This window comes from Rhinoderma darwinii, chromosome 13 (assembly GCF_050947455.1).
Source record: "Rhinoderma darwinii isolate aRhiDar2 chromosome 13, aRhiDar2.hap1, whole genome shotgun sequence".
Classification (NCBI taxonomy): domain Eukaryota; kingdom Metazoa; phylum Chordata; class Amphibia; order Anura; family Rhinodermatidae; genus Rhinoderma; species Rhinoderma darwinii.
In genome coordinates this window covers 65208308-65221116 of record NC_134699.1, presented here as the reverse complement: position 1 = coordinate 65221116, position 12809 = coordinate 65208308, and the positions used below count along the sequence as shown (strand labels likewise).

The 12809-nt window shown below is 42.9% G+C and overlaps 1 protein-coding gene across 2 annotated transcripts in view; it reads right to left on the bottom strand.

The window, feature by feature from the left end:
• DNAH9 (dynein axonemal heavy chain 9) overlaps positions 1-12809 on the bottom strand; it is a 207294-nt gene that overhangs the window by 169644 nt on the left and 24841 nt on the right. For both annotated transcript variants that reach the window (XM_075846330.1, XM_075846331.1), the window contains exons 5-8: positions 11710-11865; positions 11163-11293; positions 8820-9031; positions 6300-6533 (exon numbers count right to left, since the gene is read on the bottom strand). In XM_075846330.1, the coding sequence (XP_075702445.1) occupies positions 6300-6533; positions 8820-9031; positions 11163-11293; positions 11710-11865 (733 nt within the window). The remainder of the gene's footprint in view (positions 1-6299; positions 6534-8819; positions 9032-11162; positions 11294-11709; positions 11866-12809) is intronic.

Sequence of the window (12809 nt, the reverse complement as noted above, 5' to 3'; positions counted from 1 at the left end):
ACAGAGCACTGCTCCAAATGCATGGAGCCACCCAGGAGTTCAAAAACAGGAGTATGCTGAGTAAAATAACCATTAGCAAGGGGAGTTGAGTCGATACCTACTACAGGGATAGGATAAGGTAAATCAATACAAGGCATCTTTAGAGACATAGCAAATTCCACAGACATGATATTAGCAGATGAGCCAGAATCCACGAAAGCACTGCCCGTGGCAGACCGGCCAGCAAACGAGACCTGAAAGGGAAGCAAAATTTTATTGCGTTTCACATTAACGGGAAATACCTGTGCGCCCAAGTGACCTCCCCGATGATCACTTAGGCGCGGAAGTTTTCCGGCTTCTTATTCTTGCGCCTGGGACAGGTGTTCAGTAGATGCTTGTCGTCCCCACAGTAGAAGCAGAGACCGTTCATTCTGCGAAACTCCCTACGTTGTTGAGGGGACATGGAGGCCCCGAGTTGCATAGGTACCTCCGAGTCCTCCGTGGAGGGGCGAGGAGGCGGGACCTCGGGGGGGATCGCAGAAAAGTCAGAGGGGAGCACACTGAAGCGTTCTAGCTGACGTTCCCTGAGACGTCGGTCAAGTCGTACTGCTAGGGCCATAACCTGGTCAAGAGAGTCAGACGAGGGGTAGCTAACCAGCAGATCCTTCAGGGCGTCAGATAATCCTAACCTAAACTGGCACCTTAGGGCCGGATCGTTCCACTGAGAAGCTACGCACCACTTCCTAAAATCAGAACAGTATTCCTCAACCGGTCTCCTACCCTGACGTAAGGTCACCAGCTGACTCTCGGCTAAAGCAGTCCTGTCAGTCTCGTCGTAAATGAGTCCGAGGGCAGAGAAAAAACGATCAACAGAGGAAAGTTCAGGGGCGTCAGGAGCCAAGGAGAAGGCCCACTCTTGGGGCCCTTCCTGGAGTCGGGATATGATGATACCCACCCGCTGGTTCTCGGAACCTGAGGAGTGGGGCTTAAGGCGGAAATATAGTCTGCAACTCTCCCGGAAGGAGAGAAACGTCTTACGGTCCCCTGAAAACCGGTCAGGTAACTTGAGGTCGGGTTCTAGAGGTGAGGTGGTGCGCCCAACCCTTTGGGCCAGGGCCTGGACCTGTAGGGAGAGGCCCTGCATCTGCTGGGTCAGGGTCTCAAGGGGGTCCATGATAGCGACAGCGTAGGAGAAATGGTAGACTAGGTAAGGGCTTGTTATTCTGTGATGGCAGGAAGGAGGTGAAGGGAAAGTGAGCCCTAATCTACCCACCGCCCTGTCCCTGCCTACTTGCAACGACCCGCCCTAGGCGACGAGGTACAACTGGGCGGCGGTCCCTACGCTGTCTAAGTGCACAGGAAAACAAACAGGGAACACGCAAGGGAAGGGGCAGTAGCCACGGAACGACACGAGGAAACGGAGCGGCGAACGAACAGTCAGGACCAGGACGAAGTGAGTAACCCGAGCGGGCACGGAGACAGAAGCAAGCCAGGGGCAAAGCAAAGCAAAGCAAGTCAAGGAGAACTGCAGCAAGGCAGAAGCACGGCAGAAGCAGGCTGGAGCAAGCAGCAGTGGGGCCAGGAATCCAAAAGAATAACAAGCAATGAGGAAGAGAAAACTGCAGGTATAAATGGACAGGGGGCGGAGCTAACTCTGACTGACCAGGCCGCGATAGGCTCTCCCACTCCTGAGCCTGCCACCCTGATTGGTGGGAGCCGGTGTCAGTCTAAGAGGTCTGGCCTCAGGTGTCGGCTGATTAACCCTGGGAGTCTCCACAGACGTAGTGCCTGGCAGATCCTTTACAACGGGAGTGGAATTGGAGCAGTGGCGGGAGATGGCGTGTATGACTTCGAAATTATCTATTAACACATCCTTGGTTGAATGCCCAGTAGTTGCCGCCTTTGTAATCAGGTATACCAGCTTATTAACACGGTCCAAATCAAACCCCCCACTGACGTAATTACGGCACTGTTGGGTGGTCCTATTCCGGAAGTTTGTATCTCCACACGTAAATTTGTCCGATATGTATTTCTGGCAGCTAAAATAACTATTGCTAGAGCTTGGCGATCATCCACATTGTCTATGGATATTTTGATTGATAATATCTCATGGATAATGATCAATGACCGCCTTACACATCTTCTAGCTGGTACATTAGACAAATTTAATGCCATTTGGGCCCCATGGAGGAATCGCACACTTTCGTGAAATACATAGAGATGGATACGATCCCCTTCTATCCTACACTTTTCCTCCCCCCCCCCTCCTTTTTGTTATTGAATGTCTCCCCCCTTTTTTTTTTTTTTTTAGAGGCCATGTCATGGTACTCTATAAAGCAATGTGATGTCAATGACAGTTACCTATGTTAGCAATAACTATATTTATATGCCTTATATTTGGAAGGAGTTTTGACGTCATAACAGACATGTAATGTGAGTTTCACTGCAGGCCATGTTGGTCTAATATTCTGCTCCATTGTATTATTGATTTTCAAAAAGTTGAGACTCTGCGAGTGTTATTATTATTTTACAAAAACTGTTTAATAAAAAACTATTGAAACCAAAAGTGATCGCGGCTTTTAGGGGTTAAGCTACCATCGCCGGCCTGCTACACGATAGCGGCCGGCGATGGTGACTATGGCAACTGTACACCTAACAATGGCGTCCGGCTCTGCCATCGATGGAAGAATAGACTTTGTCAGGACCCACTATGCTTGCTGTCAGTGAGTAGCTGACCGCTCTAATACACTGCACTACGCATGTAGTGCAGTGTATTAGAATAGCGATCAGGGCCTCCTGCCCTCAAGTCCCCTAGTGGGACAAAGTAATAAAGTAAAAAAAAAAAGTAAAAAAAAGATGTGTAAAAATAAGAAAATAAGTTTTAAAAGTAATAAAAGTAAAAATCCCCCTTTTTTCCCTTATCAGTCATTTATTATTAATAAAAATAGATAAACAAACAAATAAACTCTACATAATTGGTATCGCCGCGTCCGTAACGGCCTGAACTACAAAATTATTCCATTATTTATCCTGCACGGTGAACGCCGTAAAAGAAAATAATAATAAACCGAACCACAATCACAATTGTTTGGTCACTTCACCTCCCAAAAAATGGAATAAAAAGAGATCAAAAAGTCGCATGTACCTAAAAATGGTGCTGATGGAAACTACAGTTCGTTACGCCAAAAATAAGTCCTCGCACGGAAAAATAAAAACGTTATGGCTCTTAGAATAAGGTAACACAAAAAGTGAATGATTTTTTACAAAACGTATTTTATTGTGCAAACGCCATAAGACATAAAAAAACTATAAACATCTGGTATCGCCGTAATCGTATCGCCGCGCAGAATAAAGTGAATGTGTCATTTATAGCGCACGGTGAACGCTGTAAAAAAAATAGAATAAAAAATACAATAGTAGAATTGCTGTTTTTTAGTCACCGCGCCACCTAAAAATAGAATAAAAACTGATCAAAAAGCCGCAAGCACCCCAAGAAAACTACAATGGATTCCTCAAGGGGTCTAGTTTCCAAATTGGGGTCACTTTTTGTGGGTTCCCAATGTTTTGGCACCACCAGACCTCTTCAATCCGGACATGGTGCCTAATAAAAAGGAGGGCTCAAAATCCACTAGGTGCTCCTTTGCTTCTGAGGCCGGCGCTTCAGTCCATTACCGCACTAGGGCCACATGTGGGATATACCACATGGGCAATAAGTATTGAGTTGCGTTTCTCTGATAAAACCTTTTGTGTTATAAAAAAATGATATAAAGAGGATTTTCTGACAAAAAAAAAAAAATATGTAAATTTCACCTCTACTATGCTCTAAATTTCTGTGAAACACCTAAAGGGTTCATAAACTTTCTATATGCTGTTGTGAATACATTCTCCTGCAACACTTTCCAGGAGAAGTCCCCCAAACTGGCAAGAAGGGAAAAAGTCAAAAGAGGTACAAAGTCTTCTATAAGAGGGGGATAAGGGAGGACACAATATACCAATGTGACACGTGTCCCGAAAAACCAGAGCTCTGTATGGAAGAGCGTTTTAAAATTTATCATACATCCCTTAGATTTTTATTCTACCCTGACGCACTCAGCACGGCTTATCCTCCTCATCTCTCCCTTCCCAGTTTATGGGGTGTAAGTTTCCGGTGGCGCATGCTGGGCACAATATATCGGACACTGACATTCTATATATATATATATATATATATATATATATATATATATATATATATATATATATATATGGCGATAGAAAATGGCAAATCTCACTCTGCACCATCTGCTGCGCATTATCTTTTACACAATACCTGTGGGGTCAAAATGCTCACTACACCTCTAGATGAATGTCTTAAGGGGTGTAGATTTTAAAACGGGGTCACTTCTTGGGGGTTTTAACTGTACTGGTACCTCAGGGGATTCTGCATATATAACTTAGCACCAGAAAAGCTCCAGTAGGCCAAATGGTGGTCCTTCCATTGTGAGCCCTGCCGTATGCCCAGGCAGCTGATAACAGCCACATGTAGGGTATTGCCGTACCCAGGAGAACCCACATTACAATTTATGGGGTGTATATCTCCGGTGGCGCATGCTGGGCACAATATATTGGACACTGAAATGGCAAATATATATAGAAAATTGCAAATCTCACGCTGCACCATCTGCTGTGAATTACCTTTTAGACAATACCTGTGGGCTCAAAATGCTCACTACACCTCTAGATGAATGCCTTAAGGGGTGTAGTTTCCAAAATGAGGTCACTTCTGGTGGGTTTCCATTGCTTTGATACCTCTGGGGCTCTGCAAATGCGACATGGCACCCGAAAACCAATCCAGCAAAGTCTGGACTCCAAAGAACACATAGCGCTCCTTTCCTTCTGAGCCCTCCCATGGGCCCAAACAGCAGTTTATCAGCACAAATGGGGTATTTTTGCACTCAGGACAAATTGGGCAACAAAATGGGGTATTTTATTTCTTGTGAAAATAAGAAATTTTGAGCCAAAACGACATATTATTGGAAAAAATTTATTTTTTTTAAATTCACAGCCTAATTCAAATATGTGCTGTGAAGAAACTATGGGGGTCTAAATGGTAACCACAACCATACAGGAATTCCTTGAGGGGTGTAGTTTCCAAAATGGGGTCACTTTTGTGGGATTCCTACTGTTTTGGCACCTCAGCACCTCTTCAAACCTGGCATGCTGCATAAAATATATTCTAATAAAAAAGAGGCCTCAAAATGCACTAGGTGCTTCTTTGCTTCTGGGGCTTGTGTTTTAGTCCACGAGTGCAGTAGAGACACATGTGGGACATTTCTAAAAACTGCAGAATCTGGACAATACATATTTAGTAGTGTTTCTCTGGTAAAACCTTCCGTGTTACAGAATTTTTTTTAATAAAATTGAAATTCAGCAAGAAAAATTACATTTGCAAATTTCACCTCCACTTTGCTTTAATTCCTGTGAAATGCCTAAAGGGTTAAAAAAAATAATCTAAATGCTGTTTTGAATACTTTGAGGGGTCTAGTTTTTAAAATGGGGTGTTTTATGGGGGTTTCTAATACATAGGCCCCTCAAAGCCACTTCAGAATCGAAGCGGTACCTTAAAAAAAAAAAGACTTGACATTTTCTTAAAAATATGAGAAATTGCTGTTTATGTTCTAAGCCTTGTAACGTCCAAGAAAAATAAAAGAATGTTCAAAAAACGATGCCAATCTAAAGTAGACATATGGGAAATGTGAACTAGTGACTATTGTGGGTGGTATAACCGTCTGTTTTACAAGCAGATGCATTTAAATTCTGAAAAATTCTATTTTTTCAAAATTTTCTAAAAATTTTGCAATTTTTCCCAAATATACACTGAATATATCGTCCAAATTTTACCACTAACATAAAGCCCAATGTGTCACGAGAAAACACTCAGAATCGCTCGGATAGGTTTAAGCATTCCGACGTCATTACCACATAAAGTGAAATATGTCAGATTTAAAAAATGGGCTCTGAGCCTTAAGGCCCAAACTAGGCTGCGTCCTTAAGGGGTTAAAGATGTCTGGAGAAGCCCTTAAGTTCTGATATCGGTTTCAGCGAGCTGAAGTTTTAAGGGCAACTGCAGTTCCATTTGATATTAACACCAATGGTGCGGGAATCTTTCCTAAGTAACATGGATATGTTATATGCTCTCATTCACTGACAACTAGCAGAGAGATTGAATATGGTGAGATATTTTTCACACAATCCTGAAGCTAGTTTTAGTGTGTGTATTCTAATGTGTGACATTATGTAGCCCCTGGGCAGTAAGCCAGCCTCTTCCTTGCAGGACTCACCTCAATGGTCTCCAGTCTCTGTATAAAGCATTCTAGTCTGGCAAACACAAGTACGGAGGGAAAGTCCCACATTTTCACTTCTTGCCCATTTTTGAAGTAGCTCGGCAGCTTTTCTCTGCACTCTTCAAATGTGTTCATCAGAAATCGCAGGATGGAGAGAACCTCCTGGACTCGGGCCGCACTTTCTTCGGTTTCTCCTTTCAAGAGGTCTTCTGGGTTTAAGTAGCTCCGAGCCTGAACCAGAACAGAGATTATTAAAGATCAACGCACAGAATTAAGAGGAATAGTGCCTAATGCATATTTATCACGTACAGACGCATGCGCGGACATTTAAATAGAGAATATTCACATTCACTGACAGCAAGCAGGGACCTTGAAAATGGCAAAAAATTTAAACACACAATATATTAGAAAGTTTGTTATTCTTACATCCTGAAGCTGAAAACCTGTAAAGACCTAAGGCAGCATTCAGATGAAAATGCCCCTTCTGAACAGAACGCCGTATTTTCCATTGAAACCAATGGGCAGATGTTTGTAGGCATTCTGCTTTTGATTTTTCTGCCGTTTTTCGGGACGTTTATGGCCCGAAAACACTGTGTGAACATACCCTTAGAATGATAAAAGTGACATGAATGACTTTTTAATTGACAGGTTCACATGGAGGGTATTTGACACGTTTTTCTTGTGCCTTTTACGTGCCAAAACCGAATCAAGCAACGCTTGATTTTAGAGGGGTGTGTGTGTGTGTGCAGGGGGGGGGGGTGCTCGCCGCTGATTCTTCAATACAGCTACTAAGCGGCTATGAAGGATCAGCGGCGCCCGTGCAAACTCCGCTGCACAAAAATAGAACACAGCTCTGCTGCGCACACCGCTCTGCTACACACAGACACACACTCAGCACTGCTACGTTCAGACACACAGTTACTGCAGGTGTAGGGGGGGGGGCCACGAGAGCGGGGGTCTGTGAGAGACAGACACACACACACCTTACCTGCAGTGCAGCCGGTCTTCATAATGGCGCCTGCTATCTCCCTACAAACCAGCTTCTCTGCTGGGTGGCTCTGAACTGCAGCTGCGCAGTACAGAGCCAGATGGCAGAGGCAATGGACGGGAGCCGTTCATTGTGTCCTATGAACTGTGCTGCCGTATTCCATCTGTGTATGTGTCGTTAAGAGACATACACAGATGAAATAAAACATGGCAGCCCCCAGTAAAGTAAGAAAGTGTTAATAAAAAAATTTTTAAAAACTGGGTGAAAAATTAAATACAGTCAATATAATATTTTATTAAATAAAACACAAATTAATTTTAAAGAAATAATCATGACACTGTCCCTTTAACACATCAGCTGCAAAAAAAAACTCTTCCCTGCCCCCATCATGCGTTACAATGTATCAGTCTAAGTATAGTGCATCTGTCTGCAGTTGTCTAGATTGAGTACAATTATAGCAAACCCTCAGCTCTTAGAAGTAGGAAGTCAGGACAGGTATTCAGCCTCTGGATGTAAGCAAGAATGTTCCCCTTTACTGACAGCAAGCAGAGATTTAAAAAATGGTGAGGATTTGAATCACAAATAGATTAGAAGGATGCAAAATCTTTATTATTCCGTGATTAAAGAGGCTCTGTCACCAGATTTTGCAACCCCTATCTGCTATTGCAGCAGATCGGCGCTGCAATGTAGATAACAGTAACGTTTTTATTTTTAAAAAACGAGCATTTTTGGCCAAGTTATGACCATTTTTGTATTTATGCAAATGAGGCTTGCAAAAGTCCAAGTGGGCGTGTATTATGTGTGTACATCGGGGCGTGTTTACTACTTTTACTAGCTGGGCGTTCTGACGAGAAGTGTCATCCACTTCTCTTCACAACGCCCAGCTTCTGGCAGTGCAGACACAGCCGTGTTCTCGAGAGATCACGCTGTGTCGTCACTCACAGGTCCTGCATCGTGTCAGACGAGCGAGGACACATTGGCACCAGAGGCTACAGATGATTCTGCAGCAGCATCGGCGTTAGCAGGTAAGTCCATGTAGCTACTTACCTGCAAATGCTGATGCTGCTGCAGAATCAACTGTAGCCTCTGGTGCCGACACGATGCAGGACCTGTGAGTGACGTCACAGATCTGCACTGCCAGAAGCTGGGCGTTCTGAAGAGAAGTGGATGATACTTCTCGTCAGAACGCCCAGCTAGTAAAAGTAGTAAACACGCCCCGATGTACGCACATAATACACGCCGAGTTGGACTTTTACTGTAAACACGCCCAGTTGTACTTTTGCAAGCCTCATTTGCATAAATACGAAAATGGTCATAACTTGGCCAAAAATGCTCGTTTTTTAAAAATAAAAACGTTACTGTAATCTACATTGCAGCGCCGATTTGCTGCAATAGCAGATAGGGGTTGCAAAATCTGGTGACAGAGCCTCTTTAAGCTTTATGTACAAAAACAAAAAATGCCTTGCCCTACTAATCCATATACATAAATGGATTCTTATACCATTAGGCGGCGATGGAGGCGCACTTACCTGCTGGATGAACAGGTTGCAGACCTCTTGCATCATGACGATAATCCGCGCAGGGGTGTTGTAGTATTTGGACTGAGCCCACACCAGACACAACACATGCATTAGAGGAACAATCATAGGTTTAACCTCATTGAATTCAACATTCTCTATTTCTTCAATATGTCGCTGGAGGGGCTTCAGATAGAGATTAATATCCTGAGCTTCAGACAGGGCTGGAAACAGGGAAAGGACAGAGATAATTGGGGTTACAGGGTTGAGCTAAACACATTAGTAGCACAAATCTCCCTCCTGTCCTGGTTTTTTTTTACAATTTACAATTTATCAGTGCAAACAAGAATGATCCCTTTCATTGACAGCAACCAGTTGCAGACACTTCAATATAAAAACGATTTAGCTATATATTTGGGGGGGCGTCGGCCCAACACTTTATACTCTGAATAGGCCCAGATGTCCCACTATGGTCCCCCCCCCTCCCCAGAATTGATAATGGGATGATCTAAAGTATCCATGGAAGACCACGTATTTAAAATTCTAAATATTTGATTGGAAGCCATCAGAAGACTCTACATTTCAATTTTGTACTTTATACTATGGAAATGGATATTTCGGAACATGCAATTGTATTTTTATCACCCTCTCTTGCCCTACCACCCTTTTCTCTTTTGTACGCCTCGATTAAAGAGGCTTTGTCACCACATTATAAGTGGCCTATCTTGTACATGATGTGATCGGCGCTGTAATGTAGATAACAGTGGTCCTAGTAATAGAGGCTCTGTCACCACATTATAAGTGGCCTATCTTGTACATGATGTGATTGGCGCTGTAATGTAGATAACAGTGGTCCTAGTAATAAAGAGGCTCTGTCACCACATTATAAGTGGCCTATCTTGTACATGATGTGATCGACGCTGCAATGTAGATAACAGTGGTCCTAGTAATAAAGAGGCTCTGTCACTACATTATAAGTGCCCTACCTTGTACATGATGTGATCGGCGCTGTAATGTAGATAACAGTGGTCCTAGTAATAAAGAGGCTGTCACCACATTATAAGTGGCCTATCTTGTACATGATGTGATCGGTGCTGTAATGTAAATAACAGTGGTCCTAGTAATAAAGAGGCTCTGTCACCACATTATAAGTGCCCTATCTTGTACATTATGTGATCGGCGCTGTAATGTAGATAACAGTGGTCCTAGTAATAAAGAGGCTGTCACCACATTATAAGTGGCCTATCTTGTACATGATGTGATCGGTGCTGTAATGTAAATAACAGTGGTCCTAGTAATAAAGAGGCTTTGTCACCACATTATAAGTGCCCTATCTTGTACATTATGTGATCGGCGCTGTAATGTAGATTACAGCAGTTTTTTATTTAGAAAAACTATCCTTTTTGACGGAGTTATGACCTATTTTAGCTTTATGCTAATGACTTTCTTAATGGACAACATGTTTTACTATATGACCAAGTGGGCGTTGTACAGAGGAGTGTATGACGCTGACCAATCAGTGACCAATCCACGTCATACACTTCTCCCCATTCATTTACACTGCACATAGTGATCTTACTAGACGTGATGTCTATTCAGAATCCTGACACTTCGGTAACGTTTGTGTGAAATTTACAGTACAGCCAGCGTGATCTAGTTTTAAATGACAATTTACAAGGTAATCTCGCGAGATTACGCTGGCTGTGCTGTAAATCCCACACAAACGTTAGCGAAGTGTCGGGATTGTGAATAGACATCGCGTTCTGGCTGGAGGGGATGCCTATTCACTGTCAGGACACTTCAGTAACGTTAATATGTGAGTAAGTGACAGCACATAGCGATCTAGTAAGATCACTATGTGCAGCGTAAATGAATGGAGAGAAGTGTATGACGCTGATTGGTCACCGATTGGTCAGCATCATACACTTCTCTCCACAATGCCCACTTGGTCATATAGTAAAACACGCCCAGTTGTCCATTATGAAAGTCATTAGCATAAAGCTAAAATAGGTCATAACTCCGTCAAAAAGGATCACATCGTGTAGGAGATAGGCCACTTATAATGTGGTGACAGAGACTCTTTAAGCTCTATTTGCATAAATCTAAAAAAATCTTTGAAGTACAACCTACGTGAGACTTGTGATCTAGTTCCAGATTAGGTTGTGGAGGAAAAAGGCAAACATCACAATGATCGCAAGGTAGTACACAACTTTCTTTTCCCATGGGAAACAAGTTGCAAAGAACTAATCCCATGATTTTACGATTTTACCTGCGTGGTGAATCTGGTGCAGCCTGGCGATATACAGTATATAGAAATATAAATTAGACATCCATCTGTGGTATAAATAACACTACCTGCGACAACGTCCCTGAATAGGGCTTTGAATGCTGGAAAGTAGCTGCTCTCCACTCTCTCAAGCAGCTCGGCCATCTTGCGCACCTTCCTGGTTTTTAGCTGATTGTATATACATTCCAGGTTTGTGTATCTACACAAAAAGTATCACATTAATGATAAAAGAAATTAGATATAGGAAGACTGCGAATAGATAAGCATAGTAACACAATTAAAATAGTGTATTTTCAAGGAAATCTTGGCCTTAAAGAAGGTCAATGAAACTAAAGAAACATATCTGCTTTCTTCTACAAACAGCTCCACTATTGTCCATAGGCTTCGTCTGGTATTGCAACTCCCCATTCAGCTGAATACTGCAATACCAGGCAGTCAGTAAACAAGAGTGGAGCAGCCATGTTTTTTTCAAATCTCATGCAAGTTTAGCTGCAAGAATGTATTTATGATGAACAGCCATAATTCACAATTGTGGCTTCTTGACAGCGGTCATCTTACAATAGAAACGGCCACTTATCATCTGGGATCTCGTATCTCTTGCGCATGCTATTGTACCTGTTTTTCCAGAAATCAAGCTCTACACTTGGGTTTGGATTCTTTCCTAGTAAGAGTTGCTCGGATGATTCTCTCTTCAGCACCCCGCGAATCTGCTGGCTCCACTGAATTATTGCGGTCTCAATGGCATGGACTATCGTCTTGTCCAGGTTGTCGCTGCAGAGGACACAAATAAGGCAGATATTTACAGGCTTTACTGAAGATTTGTGTAAATGCTCTGTGCTGCTGGAGGACCCTGCTCTTTCCACTATGTAATCCCTGTCTGATCTCCCTCAAGATCAACATATTCCTTTACTGAAATGCTCTGTGCTGCTTGGAAATATTCCGTTTCTTCAACTATGTATATCTCAGTCTTTCACCTCACAAAATCAGCATACTTCTTTCCTGAAAAACTCTGCTACTTGGGGATCAATAGCCCCATAAAAACCAGAATGCAGCGCAAAACTCCCATTAACCAGGGCGGGGACGTGACAAAATATTTTTATTGTTCGGGTTCGGTAATGTTGGCTCTAACACTGGTAATGGATGTCGGTTATCAAGCCTCTCTGGTGCTGAAAGGGTTAACGCGACACACTGCTGCTCTACCTGCCCGCCGAATTCACGGTAAAAGCAATAAATGAGATTACACAGCGCTCAGTCAGCCGCAGCTACACAGCCGAAGCCTGAAAAGTTCACTCGCAAATAGAATAAGAATTCTCCTGTAGCCTGAAACTATTCCAAGTTCACAAAAACAAAACTTGATTAAAGTGATTTTGATATTTTTTTTGCTGTTGCTTAGAGTCTTAGAGAATCTGGGGATAAATAAAAAAAACAAAAAAAAACAAGACTTCTGAGCGCAGAAGTCATAGAAAATGAGACCTGAAGTGGGTTTATGTGAATTTAAAGAGGCCGTATGTAAAAGTTTATCAAATAAGCTGCTCAGCCATAGAAAAATAAATCACGGTGATATAAACCCCATAGAAACCGTTTACATGTGGCACTTTATGTGCATATAGCGACGCCAGCTTGTTCACGCACTCGGAATCTATGGAGATTGGAAAAAAAAGCGCGGTCAGCAGTGCGGCTGAAAACAGCAGAAGCACCAATGGTATATACACACA